General features: G+C 43.3%; 1 protein-coding gene across 3 annotated transcripts; it reads right to left on the minus strand.

Moving 5' to 3' along the window:
- Positions 1-1090: 1090 nt before the first annotated feature.
- Positions 1091-16622, minus strand: hic1 (hypermethylated in cancer 1). 3 transcript variants are annotated; one of them, XM_084350732.1, is made up of 2 exons: positions 16242-16622; positions 1091-10052 (listed from the first exon to the last, which is right to left on the minus strand). In XM_084350732.1, the coding sequence occupies exon 2, from the start codon at positions 10033-10035 to the stop codon at positions 7840-7842; it is 2196 nt and encodes a 731-aa protein (XP_084206858.1). In that variant the 5' UTR covers positions 10036-10052; positions 16242-16622; the 3' UTR covers positions 1091-7839. The 3 variants fall into 3 exon arrangements, with proteins under 3 accessions (XP_084206858.1, XP_084206856.1, XP_084206857.1); XM_084350730.1 differs by lacking the exon at positions 16242-16622 and adding an exon at positions 14538-14665; XM_084350731.1 differs by lacking the exon at positions 16242-16622 and adding an exon at positions 14538-14624 and having other exon boundaries at positions 1091-10068.
- Positions 16623-17333: the final 711 nt, after the last annotated feature.

Here is a 17333-nt window from a genome sequence, read left to right on the forward strand (position 1 = left end):
TTGCTCCTGCTGACAGAGTAATGGATCTGTTCATTGTTGCATGTGGACTGTGTGTGATGTATGAGATTCATTTGAAATTCTCTGTCTTAAATGAGGCACTCACATGTCTCCATATGGGAGGATATGGACTCGAAGGCGAATGTATTATAGGAAAATGAACAGAAGTTGCTCATTTTTGCGGTCTCCATTGCTGTGAAATGGTCTCGATCGCGGTCTTTTGTCTCATATTTTTTTCCTTTTAATGTGAAACCCATATCATGCACAATAAATGTGTCAAAAATACAAATTGTTGCTGTGCTGGTCGGGTACTTAGAGTTCTCGTATGAAAGATTTTGAAATGGAGGAGATCTAATGTGAAAAAAATGAAGAAAAATATTAATTTAATTATTTCCAAAAAAATAGTTGGAAGGATGGTTTGTATTTAGCGCTGGACAACATGGCCTTAAAAGGTGTTTTTGCAATATTTTTAGGCACTGGTGGACCCTTCCAATGGAAAAAATGTGATAAAGTGCCCTCTAGGGTGCCCTTCCCGAGGAGAAAACGTAACAATGTGCACTTTGGGTCGCCCTTCTAGTGGACAAAACGTAGTGGAGTGCCCTCTCTTCACTATAAATATATCACGGCATCCTGCATACATGTGGTGCCCTTTGATTTTTTCCCCCTGCCCCTCGAACATCCCGAGTCTGCCACTGTATTTAGGCTGTATTGTGATACACACTATATATCTCGATATTTTGAAATCTCCTCAAAAGCACTTAAAAAGTTGCAGGATAGGATGACTTAATCAATATCGGTATTACGATAATATTGTAGGGGTGACTTGACAAAATATTAACATGATGAGATTTTTGATAATCAGCAGTAATGTGGATATAATGATTAAGCAAACAGTCTAGTAATTTCAGAAAACTACTTCTCCTTTAAATCCCTGATATCACAATATAACGATATCCAAAGTCTAAAATGATATATAGTCTCATTTCACAATAAAGATATAAAATTGCCCTGGTATTTATAATTATTTATAATTGAAATATGTGTTCATGAGAACAGTGAGTAAATTAAATAATTTGACACATTTGCTCATAAATCCGTTATGCAATTCACTTTATTGCCAAGTTGATTTTGAGTATAGTAACAAACAAAAAAAACACGACATAATTCACATTGGCTTTTAAAAAAATAAAAGCCTTATCAACATGATTTTATCAAGACACCATAATTAAATGAAATTATTATAAAAAAAAAACAAAACCCACAATTGAAATTTACACAAAAATTAACTATAAAACATTTGGACATGCAATAAATACATTCATTTCACTAAAGCAAAGTAAGATCAATATTGACAATTGAAATGCAGAAAAATACTGTTTGGTTTTAATGTATTGCTTATTTTGAAAATGAAACACTGACTGGACATTATTGATGTTTCATGGACGTCTGCGTTATGCCTGTTGAAATAAGATCTACTGAAAAAATCTCATTTCCATTGTACATTTGTGATGTATGTATTCTGTCATGTGTTTTTTTTCCATCTATCCGCAGCGACTACTGTCTGCGTGGCAGTGTGTGTTACTGCTGAACCACAACCAGTCGGGTACAACCAACTCCAAACGTCACAGTGATCGTCATCAAATCATAATCCATCATAACCTTTGTCCAAAACCACATTGTTTTGTGCGTGTGTGTGTGTGTGTGAGAGAGAGAGAGAGGACCCTGAGGCTCTGTTACATTTTGGCACAGGTTAGTGTGTGTTGGGAGGAATCACCTTTTCTTTAATAATGGCTTTTTCTACAAGAAGCGACACTCCAAACAGAGCAGGGCAGCCTAATTAAATCTGACCTAATCTGGAGCAGTGGTCTGCCATCCAGCTGTGTGTGTGTGTGTGTGTGTGTGTGTGTGTGTGTTTGCACATGAGTGTGTGTGTGTGTGTGTGTGTGTGTGTGTGTGTGTGTGATATACAATCATTCTCCAACTTTCACTCTTCCAAATTCCTGCTTGTTTTGCCCTCGCTCTTTGTCTTTTAATTTAAACCTCTGGAGCAGAAGTTGGACACCGTAAACGAAAAGATTCTGTCTGTCTTGTATGTGTTCAAGGTAGAGATCGAAGCCAAACAGATGGAGGACGACATGAGCAGCCAGAACACCCCCTCCCCCCCCCCCCCGTTCAACTACAAAGAGCCTACTGTGGGTCATCTGCTGATTGGGTGATAATTGTTAGGTCTGGAAAAAATGGATGACATCTCTGAGGGCACGCTGACATGATGATTAACACTAAACTAATCCTCGACAATGACCTGCAGCATTGGACAAAACTTCATTTCCTCACGAGCAAAATTTCCTACGAGAGGCGAATGAAACTCACCAACGACCAGCTTTTCTTTGTTATTTACTCGATCGAGCACAGGCCATTTTTCTCTCTGTTTCTGCTTCTTCTTCTCTTCCTCCCTCTTACTCGTTCTCTCCATCTCAGTGCATGACTTGGCTGGTGCAGCCGAGGCCCGGCTCAATTGTGCAATTTCATACATGTTTACTTTACTGGCATCTTTCTGAGCATATTTTCCCCCGAACATTTCCCCTCACATTATTCTGCATTTCCTCTACATGATATGCTGTCTTTAATCTCCCTTTGTAAGCTCTCTCTTGGCCCGAGGATCAGAACACAATAACCATGTCAGACTTTTCTTATTTGGCCCGTCATCTGCTGTATTTTAACACATGCCACAAAGTTCGTTTTGGAAATTGATCAGGAGTTTAAAGAAAAAGAAAGTAGCTTTTCACGTAAACATTTAGACAACTGTCTTCTTCAGCATGAAAAGCAGCTGGAAGTAAGTGGATCACGGGGGAGAGGAGGGAGGCAGCGGTGCGCTGTGGGTCAGCGGTTTGTGTGGAGTGTAAGAGGAGAGAAGGGACACAGAGAGGTGAGGAGGGAAGCTGTGCTTTGAGGTAACAAGGGGCGGTGAACGAGCGTAGCCAAGCTCCGCACTGGAGGGAGGAAGAGGAGGAGAGCGAAGGAAGCAAAGTGCCAGAGGAGAGGCAATTGTGGGACTTCTAGGGGATCATAAGAGTCATAAAAAATCACAATACAATGATTTTTCCAGAAAAGTGCAGTTCGGGGAAGTAAATCTAAAGCAGCTGCTTGTAATAAAGACTCTTGAAAGTGTCAAATCTCTCCCTTGTACTTCACCCTGCTACACTGTGGGAAAGGCGCTCAGACATGTAGATGGACAGGTGCACTGTGTGGACACCTACACACTCACAAGCATACAAATTATTGCAGAATCATCGATGAAGGCACATTTGTTTTAATCGATTTTTGGTTTCAAGGCCATAAAAAAGTCTCGATTATTGATATTATTTGGCTGTAGCTTACATTTAAAGGAGTCCTCATAAAAAGAAATATGTACACTGGACAATAGTGGCATGTCTGCGCTGTGCTCTCATGATTAACCACACAGATAAAGGCTTTCAAAACAAGGCAAAGTCAAGGTTTGGTCAGGAGCTTAGCTCGACAACGCAGGCCGTGGAAACTACAAAGATTGTCGCTGAGTTTTGTTTTGAGCGTCTGCTAAGTGCTTCAGTCCTTTTGGCACGCAGCGCAATATACAATAAATGTCAAACAGCGGTACGAGTGCAGATCAGGACTATTCAGCCTGTCGGTGTCACATAGGTGACCCCGGCCTGCTACCGCTGGTAGAGAGCTTAGAGGCATGCTTTGCATTTTTTTTTACGTTAAACCCATTTTTGGTCTACACAAGGCCACTGGAACTCATCTAGATCACTTTTTTATTTCTATATTGTTAGTGTTATAAAAGTTACGGGCCTGGGATGGTTGCCATAAAAACATTAGAAAGGAATGAAGTGAAGTCAAAGAAAAAAGATCAACCCACATCTCATTGCTGGCGGTTTGTCTTCCTGCGCTCGTTCATACTCATTTTCATCAATTAATGTAACTAATAAATTTTTTTTAATTTTACGACTTTCAAAACATCCTCATCGAAACCACTTTGGTGGCAGCGAGAGGTTTTCTGGTTTGGTGTGTCGTATAAATAACATTAACAAAGGCACATGGCATAAATCCCCATGGGGTGAGCGGTTACACCAGTTAATTGAATCAAGACTCTTATAATTTTACTAATTGAATCAACCACAGAGCAAAAGAAATACAGCCAGTTTTTCAAATTATGATTTACATTACGCTTTCCTTCATATTGATCAGCCCTGCCCCAATTTTCTAAATGTAGAGAATAGGAATATCTGGAGAAAATGTTTTTAATGATTACTCTGAGCAACACAAAAAGTTGAACCCACTACAACCTCAAACTGTAACAAAATGTCTGAATGGCTTCCTCACCGCGCAGCCCTTGAAAGCCTACGATGTCGTATCACCGTGATACTGAGCAGAGGTTTACTCCCAAAGAGCAAAAAAAAGGGGAAGGAAAAGAGAAGATACAGTCTACTTGTTTTCTGAATGGAGAGTTTTAGAAGTACGAACAAGCTTTCATACTGAGACAATGGCTCGCGTCCACCCTGCTGCGTTCTCCCTGCTCCTCTCCCTCCCCATTCTCCGTCTCTCTATCTGCCTCTGAGCAGAAACACACGGCACATCCTGCTCAGCACAACACACCAGCCAAAAGTTCACTTCCTGCTCCTCAGCTCTTCTCCTTCACACCAGCCCTATTCCCAGGACATGCATTAACGGCTCCTCATGCGCTCAAACAGCACAGGGGACATGCAAACAGACAAGCGAACGCTTCCCCTTTCTATAGATACACAAACCTCCCCCCCTCTGTCTGTCATACACGTTAATGCAATTAAGCACATTTCGAACAGCGCAAATGTTCGGACATTATCTTTGCTCTTCCCTCCTGCACAGATTTGGAGTGACAGTGGAAACACTTTGTGTTATTTTAATGGTGTAAGGCAGGGAAAAGAGGAGGCAGATTTTCATTTAAACTCCTGAATGAGAGGGAGTGAGGGGACTGAAATTCCCACGACTGACATCCGCCTGCTCCTATGTTTTTTAACACGTATGCACATGTTTGTGCAGCAAGCTCTTACTGTCAATAATGTTTCATTTCAGCCGAGCTTTATCCAAAACAGGCCGGCTTCCTGTGTGTCTGACTCTCATGTAAAGTTCACTGACCTCTGCAGAAAAGGGGTCAAACAATATGAGGCTGGTTTTCATACGCGCCCAGCAAAGCCACCGCTCGTCTGTTTAGGGAAGTACTCATAACACATCATAACTTGTGCAGACATTTCAAAACATTACATTTGTCACCTAGACTTTGCTGTATGTGTGGTTGAAACTAAAGATCAATGCCACTATGCCTCGCTAAAGTGTGATTCAGAAATTCACCAACAGCCAGTTAAGATACTACCAAAATGACTTTGCCTTATGTTACAAAAACAATGGAATTGGTCAGACCGACACAAGCCTCTTAGAGGACGACACAATAAAAAAAAAAAATGTATACCGCATAGTAAAAAATAAAAACAAAAAAAAATGTTAATATCACATGTTATCTCTCTGCTGTAAAACTGTAACAAGAAATGTATAAACACAGAAATAACCACAGGTTTAACACAGGACGAGTGCCCTGTTAATAAGAAAATAAAAAAGTGTGTGTGAGTGTGTGTGTGTGTGTGTGTGTGTGTGTGTGTGTGTGTTTGTTATTCAAAGGTTTAGTAAAGCTTAGCGTCCCCATGCTGGGTTCAGTCCTGAGGTAAGCACCAGTTTCACGTGCGCTGCTTTCAGTTAAAATCAAAAAATAAAGAAAAGTAAGTGACAGAAAACAACATGTTTGATATGATCATATGCTACAGAGAATTAAGAAGCCCTTAAATTATTGTTACATTTTAAAAAAAAAAAAAAAGAAAGAAAAACAATCCCAAAAAGTCAGGCACATTGTCTCTGTTTTTTTTAAGAAGCCTTTAAGATTCACTACGTCTATCACAGTGTATTTATGGCTTTAGTCTTCACATTCACCCACTGAGGTTGGCATTGGCACTATAGTGGTCAGACATTTCTAATCTGAATCAAGGACCAGAAAAGTGGAAAAGGAAAAAAAAAAAAGAAAAGGCCAGCATGGTTTTTGGAATAAACACTGAAAGAGAAAAATGTGCCGTCTACCCACAACCTTTAAGTGCTCTTTTGTTTTCAAGCTGGAGGAGCCGCTGGTCAGCCGACACAGAAATATGTCATTCTTTGTTTTCCGCATTCGATACCAGCAGCGGGGAGAAGGGAGGCGAGGGCCGGGAGACATTTGCTCGGCCTCGGATGTGATGTTAATAAGTGGATCAGAGGGGTAAGATGGCAGGCATGAAATGGGACATCATGCCGGCGAGCAGTGCGAATTGTCCAGGAGAAAGTGAGATTTCACAGGGATTACTGAGGCGCAGCAGCTGGGGTGCGCTGCTCACCCGCTGGCTTCCTGGGAAGACCCACAAACCCCTTCTTATGTTCATATCGCGGACAGATTAGCAGCTCGCTATGTGTGTGTGGAGAGGGGTGTAAATGCGTGTGGTGTGTGTGGAGCGCTTTTAAGGCAGAGGGGCTGAGTGCAGCACTCTCTTTGGCCTGTCAACAGTAGCACGGCTCCCAGGCAACAGACTACAGGGTGAGGGAGGTCAGATGAGAGGTCGGACAGCGGAGCGACATCTGACTACCGCCGCAACACCATTAATCATCAGGCTGCTGCGAATGAAGTAACTGCTCTTGACAGAAAATGACAGATTTCTGTGTCATTACCTCTGACCTGGTCCGTGCCCCCTCTGACTCTAACAATTGTAAATATTACACAATGTCAGAGGCAACACCCATGCTTCGTCTACGCCATGAGATGAAGCTACACTCATCATGAACAGGGATTAGTGTGTCATCAGTCGGGTATGTGCAATCATGTCCCAGTTATGAGATCACAGGGCTGAGCTTACAGCGTCTCAATAACAACTGAAAGCTGAGGGATGTTAGTCAAAATGCAAAGGAAGTTATAGCTCAAGAAGGGTTGCATGCTGAGTGTAAGGCTGATTAAGCTACCATTACTGTCACATAGCATGAGCCTTTATCCGCACAAATATGCAGGGGAGTGGGTTACTTTCAAACAAGTGTGGAGAAAAAAAAAAGCAGAGGAGACTTTACCAAAATGCTGCTCGTTCAGTCATTTCCTCGGCAGGAGTGTGATTTGGAGAAGAAGCTGGAGAATGAGATACATAAATTGTCCAGTACCCCAAAAACAGAGAAAAAAAAAAGGAAAAAAAAAAATCCTCCCATTACTTTAAAGTCCAGAAGAGTTGGCTTATTCATTTGGTAAAAAAAAGTTCCGCTCAGGTCTGGACCGAAACCCTGAATCTTGTCCTTTATGTGCTTTTTTCATTTTTTTTGTACACAAGCTTTTGTACACAGGTTTAGGGTCAGATTGCAACGTTTCCTTGCAACAGTTTCTCTTTGGATTTCACCACAATACAAAAATAAATAAAACAATTTCATTTTTGGTTTTCAATTTGCAACTTTGGCTCAATTGCTGTGTTTTTTGTTTTGTTTTTATGTTTGTTTGCCTACACTTGTACATAAATACTGTACTTCTTTGATCGAGTGTCCCTTGGTCACAGAATAGCACAGAGCCCCTTTATGAAGGAGGACTTTAAGATACATTAGATGCATAGAAAGGCACTTACAGTCTACACGTTTTTGGTGTGCATCAACAGACCAATTCCTTTTGGCCTGAGTCTGAGGTGCAGAGAAGATACTGAGTTGAGGTGAATGGCTTTTGAATACTGCAAGTTGTGTGTGCACACAGACCTATTGGTGATGGCCGTTTATACAGGTCATGTGGTCTTAGCTGGGTGAGTAGCGGTCAATGGTGCGGGCTTCAGAGAGGGCCTGTGGGGGAGGGGGGAGGGGCTGGCCCAGGACATCCATCTTGTCGTGGGAGAGGCCCAGGTGCTCCGAGGCCAGTTTGGACAGCGGGTAGAGGCTTTCGATGGCCTTTGCATCAGCTACCAGTTGCTGCTGGGCTTGGAGGAGAAGCTCATTGGCCTTCTCCGGCTTCAGCCCCAGATGCTCCGCTGCGTATTTACTCAGAGGATAGATGCCCTCGTTAAAGTCCAGCTTCAGTTTCCCATCTGTGGTCAGGCCTCCCGGGGTCCCTCCGCCGCTGTGCATCTTCATGTGGCTGATGAGGTTGCGCTGCTGAGCGAACTTCCCTCCACACACCTGACATTCATAGGGCTTCTCCCCTGAGTGGATGCGCATGTGCTCGGTGAGGCGATACTGCCGGGTGAAGCGCATGCCACAGGAGTCACAGGCAAAAGGTTTGAGGCCCAGGTGGCTACGCATGTGGCGCGTCATGGTGCCGCGCTGCGTGAACTTCTTGCCACAGATGCTGCAGGGGTACGGCCGGGTCAGCCAGTGGGTCTTCTCATGCTGGCGCAACGTGGCCGGATCTTTGTAGGACTTTTCGCAGGCGGAGCAGCGGTAGGGTCGGATCATCTCCCCGATGCCCCCTGAATTCAACCCCTGGCTGGACTTGGACTCCAGATGGGCCAGACTGTTCAAACTGTTGCTGCTGTTCAGGCTCCCATAACCGTTTGTGTTACTGCTCATGTTTTTGGTGCTGCTGTTATTGCTGTTTCCCATCTCCCCACCAGAGTTGCCGTACAGCTCTTCTTCTGTGTGAGTCTCCACATGTGCGTTGAGCTGCTCTGAGCTCGGGAAGCCTTTGTCGCAGGGGATGCAGACATACAGATTGTCCCCGAAGCTCTCTGGCTCGTACGGCATGTGGAACCTCCCCATGGATCCAGGAGGGGACGGCCGGCCTTCACTGCTGCCCGTCTCCTCTGTGCCTGACCCGCTCTTGTCGTCTGCTCCTTCGCTCTCCTCTCCTGTCTTGTGGTGGTTATGATGCTGGTCTCCATTTTCGCCCCCTTCCTCCTCATCCTCATCCTCGTCTTCATCTTCAGCTGTGTAGAGTGGCTCGTGTTTCACCCAGCGGTAGATGTTCCCCATTTCTCTGCCTGCCTCTCCGCCTTCCGTGGGGGTGTCAGGGCTCGGGGGGCACGGGTAGCGGTCTGTGCCCTGGGAGCCTGAGCGATGCAGGTGAGGGAGGTGCGGGGCAAGAGGCTGGTTGAGATGGGGGAAAGGTGGAGGAGTGAGGGAGCTTCCCTGGTCGGTCGACTCCATTTTCTCTGAGGGGAAGGCCCGGCCATTCGTGCCCTGGATAGGACTGGTGCGGCCACTCAGAGTCCCGTCTCGCTCCTCATCATGAGTGTTTGCCAGATGTGAGTGAGAGGGCGTGTGCTGTGACTGGGAGTTGGGGCTTTTCTTTGAGAGATCAAGGCCGTAGTTGGGGGAGCAGTTCCTGTCAGGGTGGGCTGAGCGCCCGAGCTGGGCAGGCAGAGCTGACAGGGACGGGAACACCTGAGAGCCCTGGGTGGAGGTGGGGGCATACAGCTCTCCTGCATGAAGGGCTAGTCGATGGGGAAGTAGCTCCTCGGGTCCTCGGATTGCATGGCTGTTCAGAATTCCTCCGGGAGGGCAGGACTGAATGACAGGAGTAGAAACCCTATACCTGCCACCACTCCCTAAACCCATACTATTGGGCCCCATCTTTGGGTACGGGAGAAATGCAGGACCTGGGCGGGGAGGGTACTTGCCATTTCTTTTCAGCTTCTTTTTGCACAGGGCCACTAAGTCGAGCAGCTGAAGGTAGCTGGCTGCTGCCAGGACAGCCCCCAGATTGGGTTCAGTGGGAGAAGTGGGGTCTCCGTCACTAAGGCGGCCTGTGTATATGTAGTCCAGAATGACCCTGAAGACCCCTGGACTCACCATCTCGTGGTCGAGGTTGATGAGATTGTCATGGACCACCAAAGATTTCAAGTAGAGGCTGCTGGCAGCCAGAATGTTCTTGTGAGCTCTGAAGAGGGCGTTCTGCACCACAATGATAACATCACACAGGAAGCCCTTGGTTCGCTGGCTGTTGAGCTGCAGGAGGAGATCCCTAGCATGACTTGGAACTTCCATGGCACCCAGCATCGTCTTCAGTCCGCCACCTGAAACAACAGATATCTGTAAAACGTCATGCAGCAGTCAGCATTTTAATACACACCAGCAATAAACATGTGTAACTCTAAGCACCGTGAGAATGATTAATGATGCATTTTGTAAAAGTAATCTATGAAAAGTTAGAATTACACATCAGACTTTGTTACAATGTATTTGAGAGATTCGAGTCCAGTAGGATTGATTGCCAAAATAAAAGCCTTTAAAGAAAATTAATATACATTAATTAATTAATCGCAGATATTTTTTTTAACACAGCACAACTTAATTTAATTGCATTCTAATGCAAACGCATAATCACAGTTTAATAATTTGATTTTGTCGCCTAATTTACTAATTAATCTGTAATTCATGCCTTAAATATTTGCATAACCATGTTTAATTCATCGGTTCCACTTGATGGAACAAGTACCGAGTGCAGAACTAATCTGTGGGAAGTGCACATTAAGGCCACTCAGTAAAAGTGAACTTTTGCTGAATGTGACCGGGTGCAGTGGTTTTCTCATTATCAGAAATACAAGTCTACGGGTTCACTTCCTCTGCAGCGAGCAAAAAAAAGAGAGAAAGAGCAAAATTCAGAAAACCGCAGATATATATTTTGTAACTGCTGGCTTCCTGATAAAGTAATCCAGAAGTGGTGCGCAGAGTTTAAAAACAGAGCGAGAGGATGAATGTTTCACAAGTATGATGAACAGCAGGTATAAACCTGAGGGGGGGGGAGGACACATCCAAAAAAAGATAGGTCTTTCAGCTCCCCTTTCTGCCCAGTCATATAAGGAACAGTGTGTGCACGAGATGTAAATCAGCATTACATGCTTCAACAGTTTTCGTTAAGATGAGCTGCAGGGCTCTAATGCACACACACGGACGCGCACACACTCATACACACTCAAATATCAACACTAATTGTTCCATCAAGCCTAAAATAAACTACATCAGCTGCATGCATGTATTGTTCAACCAGTGGCATCTGAGGATAGTTTACTTATGAGATTAAACGTCTCAAACTGTCCCTAAGGGCTTAGTCGCACTGATGGGAAACAAGCAACTAAATAAATATCATGTCATCTGTCTGATCATGCTCTTCCTGACACCAGCTCATTCACTTCTTGTTTATTTCATTCAGCGTACAGGCTCAGCACAAAGAATGGGGAAGTGTGAATCTAAATTCGAAAACACCTTGACGAGAGAGTTGCTGAGGGATTCTGGGGAATCCTGAACAAAAATGTGCCTCTTTTCTTCTCCTCTTACAGTGCACCGCAAGCTAAAACCGTCTATTCTGAAAACTCAAGGTCACCGCTTAGCAGAATTTTAGCAGTATTTTAGTGAATGCACATTCAGTTTCAGGCCTCCAATGTCAGAAATTAATGCCAGTACTGATTAAACGGAAAAACGAGAAGTCAGATTAACTTGAGATCATGCGGTGAACAGTCATCAATATTTTCATAGAAAATCAGCATTTTCTATTTTCATTTTAAAAGGTGCTGTCCTCACATATACGTGATTTGCATGCTATTTATAACGTATTATCTTGTTCATAATATCTATATATAAAAAAAAAAAAAAGAAGGAAGAAGAAGAAAACCTGTGAATAAAAAGGCGGGTATGGCAGGTTTTGGTGGGTTTACGCTCCATCACGTCCCCAGTTGTCATCTAAAGTGTTTCCACTTCTGGTTTCTGTCTGGCTTTGATTACTCAACGTTCAGATTTTACTATAAATTTCAGCGTCGGTCGGATCAAACGTGTTTAGATGTGAGGGTGATATGAGGAATAGGTCAGAGACTTTCCACAACTCGCTGAACTTTTGCAGAGCCTCCACTGCATGAAGGGGCTGTTCAGCTTACTGGATGCTGAGCGGAGCACCGTGACACGTTGTGTACCCACACACACACACACACACACACACAATCAGAGTACGTTCTCGTCTGTATGTGATCTACAGCGGCACAGTTCAGCTGCAGAAATGTCAGCCTTGTTTTTGCCCTGATTTATGAAGACAAACCCTTCAGAATCGAATCTGTCCATGCAAACTTTTTAAAAAATCTTTTAAGACACAGTAAAAAAAAAAAAAATCTCATGCAGAGTTTCTGTGCACCTGCAACCTGCTGTGCATGCAAATTATTTTTGCTGTTTTGTCCTGTGGTAACAACAGCCAGAGTTGGTTTCCCAACAGAGACAACAAGGATCTCCTTTCTCTCGCTGTGATCAGCGTGAGTCTTCTCCGGGGCTACAACTCGCCTTTTAAAACATCTGAGCTCACCGTTTGAAGCAGCCCACCGACAAAAAGTGAGCAGCGAAACATGTTTTATAAAACTCTTGATCTGGAGGACATGTGTAAGCTCACTGCATCCTGTTAGGAAGCCATCTATGATTGCAAAGATATTTAGCCAGAGCCTGCAACATGTGACGTTCTTGTAAACACATTCAAATGGCTGCACCGCAGTTTGTTTTGTTTTGTTTACGTTAAACAGGCTAAATTAAATCATTTTTATAGGGTGCACAAACAGCACTGCCGCCTGAGAGAAGGCTGCTCGAGTCCCCCAGGGATGCACGGCTGTTTTCATCTGATAGCCTTCTGGTTCACGAGCCGTGAACATGCTGAGGGAACTTAGACGCTGACGTTCTTAGTGGTGATGGCATTCAGTCATTTGCATTAGATTAATATTCATTGTCCCCGTGTTTGGTCTGTTTTGACACTTCTGTGGTTTGGGGTGAAGCGGGAGACTAAACTTCCTACCTCTACATGCAGCCTCAGTCACATAAACACTCCACACATCTGCTTAAAACGTTGTGTTGACATTTTATTTTCTTTCATTTCAATTTGCTGCCCATGCTCAACGTCCACCTTGTTTATCTTAGAGCCCATTCGACCGTGTTCACATGCAGCTCCTGCTCAATTTACGAGGCAACTTTTTGCAGGAAGGTATTTTATATTCATTTAATCCAACTCATAATTTACTTTTTTTGTCATTTTTTGTGGCTCACGGGAGGCTGGAGGAGCTTTACATGCATCAAATCGGTGAGCAGGTTTTACATTTGTAGTTAGATGGAGTGGAAGAACACACGATAGGTGGGTATGTTGAGTTTTAGTCAGGTCAGCAAACATCACAGAGTCAGTTTCCTGTGTGAATGCTGCTCTCTCACATCTAAAAAAGTCAACACACACTTAGATATGAGAGCAAGAAAGCTTCTTAAACTTAATGGGCACCAAGTTTATTTAGGGTATTTATTTTGTCTTTTCTATTTTTGGATTACAATCATTTAACATCGTGCAGGTTTGTTTTTTTTTACAGCAAATATAAAAATACATCTGCAGTACTTATTTCTAATTTATTCTCTTAAACTTTAACGATCGACAGACTGTAAATTTATTTGAATATTAAAACGAATTTGAGGCCACTGTGCGCAACTTTTACCCGCCTGTGGATCAGAAGTTCAGGGGCTCGTTTCTAACATCTGAGCGCTTCACGTCGCGTCCGTGCAACGCAAGGAACGCACGAAGTGGTCTGCTGACTTCGACCCCGTCCTCTCTGCGTCTCTAATCTGCTTTACTCTTCTTCACTTATAGTACAGTAAACCGAATCACGAGTGGATCCATCTCTCTGAGCTGCAGCGCCTTATCAACGCCAAAAAAAAAAGAGAGAGAGAGAGAGAGAGTGAGAGAGGGAGAGAGAGAGAGAGAGCGAGAGAGAGAGAGGGAGAGAGAGAGCTCTAAATCACCTCCAGGAGCAGTTTTCTACTACTTAAAGGTGAATCAGACAGCTGTTTCTTCTTCGGACCTGTCAACAGCAGCTCTTTCTTACATGGATGTAAAACTCGGAAAGCAGGAATCCACGCGCTAAACATGCCCCCACCAGAATATTCCTCTAACGCTGTGAGCTCAGTCCTGACGTTATTACGCACGGTTACAGGCCTGTTTTATAATGATATGATTCCCCTGTAGCTTCCTTTTTATATTTATTACAGGGTTACTAAACAAGCTGAAGTTCCCTCTCGACCGAGGCCGACGTTCCCTTTAACTTTTGCATCAATTGTGAGTTTTAAAAAAGAAAAGAAAATATTTTAACTAAAATCTTTTTTTTTTTAACTCTAAACGTTTGCATATTTTTCACGCATGACACGCCATTTAAATTCGCATTTACACCAGCCCGAGGAGAATTTAACAAATGATCCTGATCTGTGTGTAATTAATTATACAAAATAATAATAATTTAAAAAAGAGGGAAAAAATGTGTTTTCAACCGGCACGAATTAAATGCGTAAAATGGACCGAGCGCTGTCTGAAGTGAGGACATCAAAACGATCCTGGAATCAGAGCTTATTCTACAAACATCTCAACGACGGAATAAAAAACACATTTTCCTCTGTGACACCCAACAGTCTGATGAATAAAACAACCTAACAGCGATCCTGCCCCTGCTCTCGCTCTTGTTTGGGTGCCTTGCATGCGCGCAGCAGCAGCATACAGCTCTTACCTGCATGCCCGATGTCTTCTGCCATCCGATCTAAGTCTCCCTTAATGATCATCTCAGCAGCCTCCAGGAGTCATATCTGACGTTTCAGCTTTGAACTGCCAGCCTCCAAAAAACCATGCCAGTTTTCCGAGCGCGTCTGCCAGCTCTTTTTTTATGATTATTAATTGATATGAATTTCTTGTCGCTCCTTAGGTCCGTCCTCCCACCCACTTTCCTCCCTCTCTCTCCCTCTTTTCCCTCTCTCTCCCTCTCTCTCTCTCTCTCTCTCTCTGTCTCTGTGTCTCTCTGCCCCTCCTCTCCCCTCTTTCTCATCCCCTCCTATAAAAAAATACGTGCTTAGACCAGCATCAGTTTCCTCCTATTTTTTTTCTTCTAGTAATTTCCTTAGCTATTTTTGAGTCGGAGCAATAACGCGCACCGGGATGATAATGGAGCCTCTATGCGCCTTAAGTGTTTTAGCGCCCCGTGTGATGTCAGTCTATAATAAAACTAAAAGGTAAAATCGAGGGCAGGAACTTCAAGTGACCCCGACTTGAACTCCTCAACACATCGTCTTAAAGAGACAGGCAGCTATTGTATACATACCGCGTATATGTCGCCAATTTATGATAGGGCACTTCAAACTCTTGAGAGGAGTTGTCCCAGCTTTTCATCTCAATGGATTTTAATTAGAGGCCGGAATTAAATCAAATGCAATCACACTTTCTGTTGCTTCTTTTCTAAAAAAAAAAATATATGTATAGAATAATAATAAATCAACAACTGCTGGTGTTCCGTAACTGCGCATTTTTTTAATGAAGTAGATCCAATAAAACTGTTAAATTAAGTTGACTTCCACCTTCCCCTGCAGACCTCCTCTGAGAAGCCTTAATGGGCCCCCTGGCTTCGCTTAAAGAGCTCAATTAGCTAAGTGGAAACTAAAAGGAGGTTTGACAAACCACGTTAAAAACACACATCTATCTCCCTCCCTGAAATTAAAACACCTGCTGTGACTTTTTTTTTAAAAACAAACACCTCCAGCCCTCACCTGGGCATGGAGATTAAAGTGGACAGCGTTACAAATGGGCAGATTGAAAAGTTCTCTGAAAGCTGACAACACAAGCACATTAAGGCCCAGTTTGATGTTTGAATAATGTGCATATCTACTTAGAAACCTGTCAAGTTTTTTCCCCCACAAGATGAATTAAGGATTATGTCACAATATTCCCACTATTGGTAGTAAGAAATGCAGCTCTTGTAGAATTCCTTCCCAAATTTCTTTTCATATTTCCCCTTCTCTGTCCTCAGAGCAACGCAGTCATCCTATTTAACATCCAAACAAATTATCAGAACATTTAATTTAACGTATATTTTATATAAACTGTGCGTTTACTTCTTACTTTACGCACGCAAGTTGTGCTGAGAATCCTCCGAGGAGACCTCCGTGACCTGGATGATTTAATTACGCACGCATGAAGATCATAAATTTAAAAAAATAAAAATGTCTATTTTAGCAGAAGCTATTATCAGATGAGTTTCAGGCCGGACGTGCCCATCCGATCCAGATGTTCAAGCTCTGTCAGCACTGAAGGCTACATCAGGACCATCGGCTCAAGACGAAACGACGCATTAAAACCTGGATGAACTCATCCGAAGCTGCTCTTTAAGACGCAGTGTGTGACCACGCGTCTTACATGGATGTCTCCGCCGTGTCACAGATCTTACCTCGGACTCATGTCTGGTGCTCTGGCCGTATGTGTGCTCTCCTTTTCGGCATTCCCTCATTAGGACCTCCGCAGTTTCCCCCAGGTCCAGCTCTCTCTCTGCCTCTCTCTCTTTCTCTCTCTCCTTCAAAGCGTCTCCTCCGCGGGTTTCTGCAGCCCTCTCTCTCCCGGTTTTCTCCTTCTTTCACCCTCTTCCATACACTGAAATTTCTCACGTGTTAACAAGACTATCTGACACTTCAGACTGTGTTGAGGTCCGGTCGGACCAAACCTGCCGGCGCCGGAGACTTTACGCGCACAGCGACACCCAATGGTGCACTCGGCGGCAGCGTGTCCCATCGGATTCATCAAGGAGGACACGCTGAGCAGTGATTTAAAGGGGGGGAATTAAAAGGTAGGGCAGCTCTGACTCCTCGTGTGTGAGCGGCACATGGACACACACAGTCAGTCATGCTGATGAGGTGTTTGTGGTTCAATCGGGATAAAAAGTCTGGTCAGCTTTGTGTAAATGAAAGGTGAGTTCAGGTATTTAGTGATGACTATCATTTATTTACACAAAAACATGTCACGTTTGAACGGAAGTATTCAAGTATTTTACTGAAGTAAAAGAAAACGCACATCATGAAAATATTTAATTACAAGTCCTGCGTTTAAAAAGCAACAAATTGTACTTAAAGTACTAAAAGTACTTTAGTTACAAGTGTAATAGTATATTATTATTCATCATGTACATGTAAACTGTACTGTGGGCTTGTTGTAACTACTTTATATGCTGCATCATAGTTTGGTCTGTAACAATATATCATATTTTATAGGCTGATTGTGTGTTTTGTGTTTAAATTCATAACCTGAACGCAGTGATGGAATGTAACTAATAACACATACTCAAGTACTGTACTTAAGTACAATTTTGAGGTACCTCTACTTTACTTGAGTATTTCCATTTTCTGTTACTATATACTTCCATTTCACTACATTTTGGAGGCCAATATGGTACTTTTTACTCTGTTACATTTATTTGATAACTTTAGTTACTAGTTACTTGGCAGACTGCATCTGAGGAAAAGTAATGCATTTACATATGAATTTATTT

Source organism: Pagrus pagrus, assembly GCF_965226575.1.
Source record: "Pagrus pagrus genome assembly, chromosome: 4".
Taxonomy (NCBI): domain Eukaryota; kingdom Metazoa; phylum Chordata; class Actinopteri; order Spariformes; family Sparidae; genus Pagrus; species Pagrus pagrus.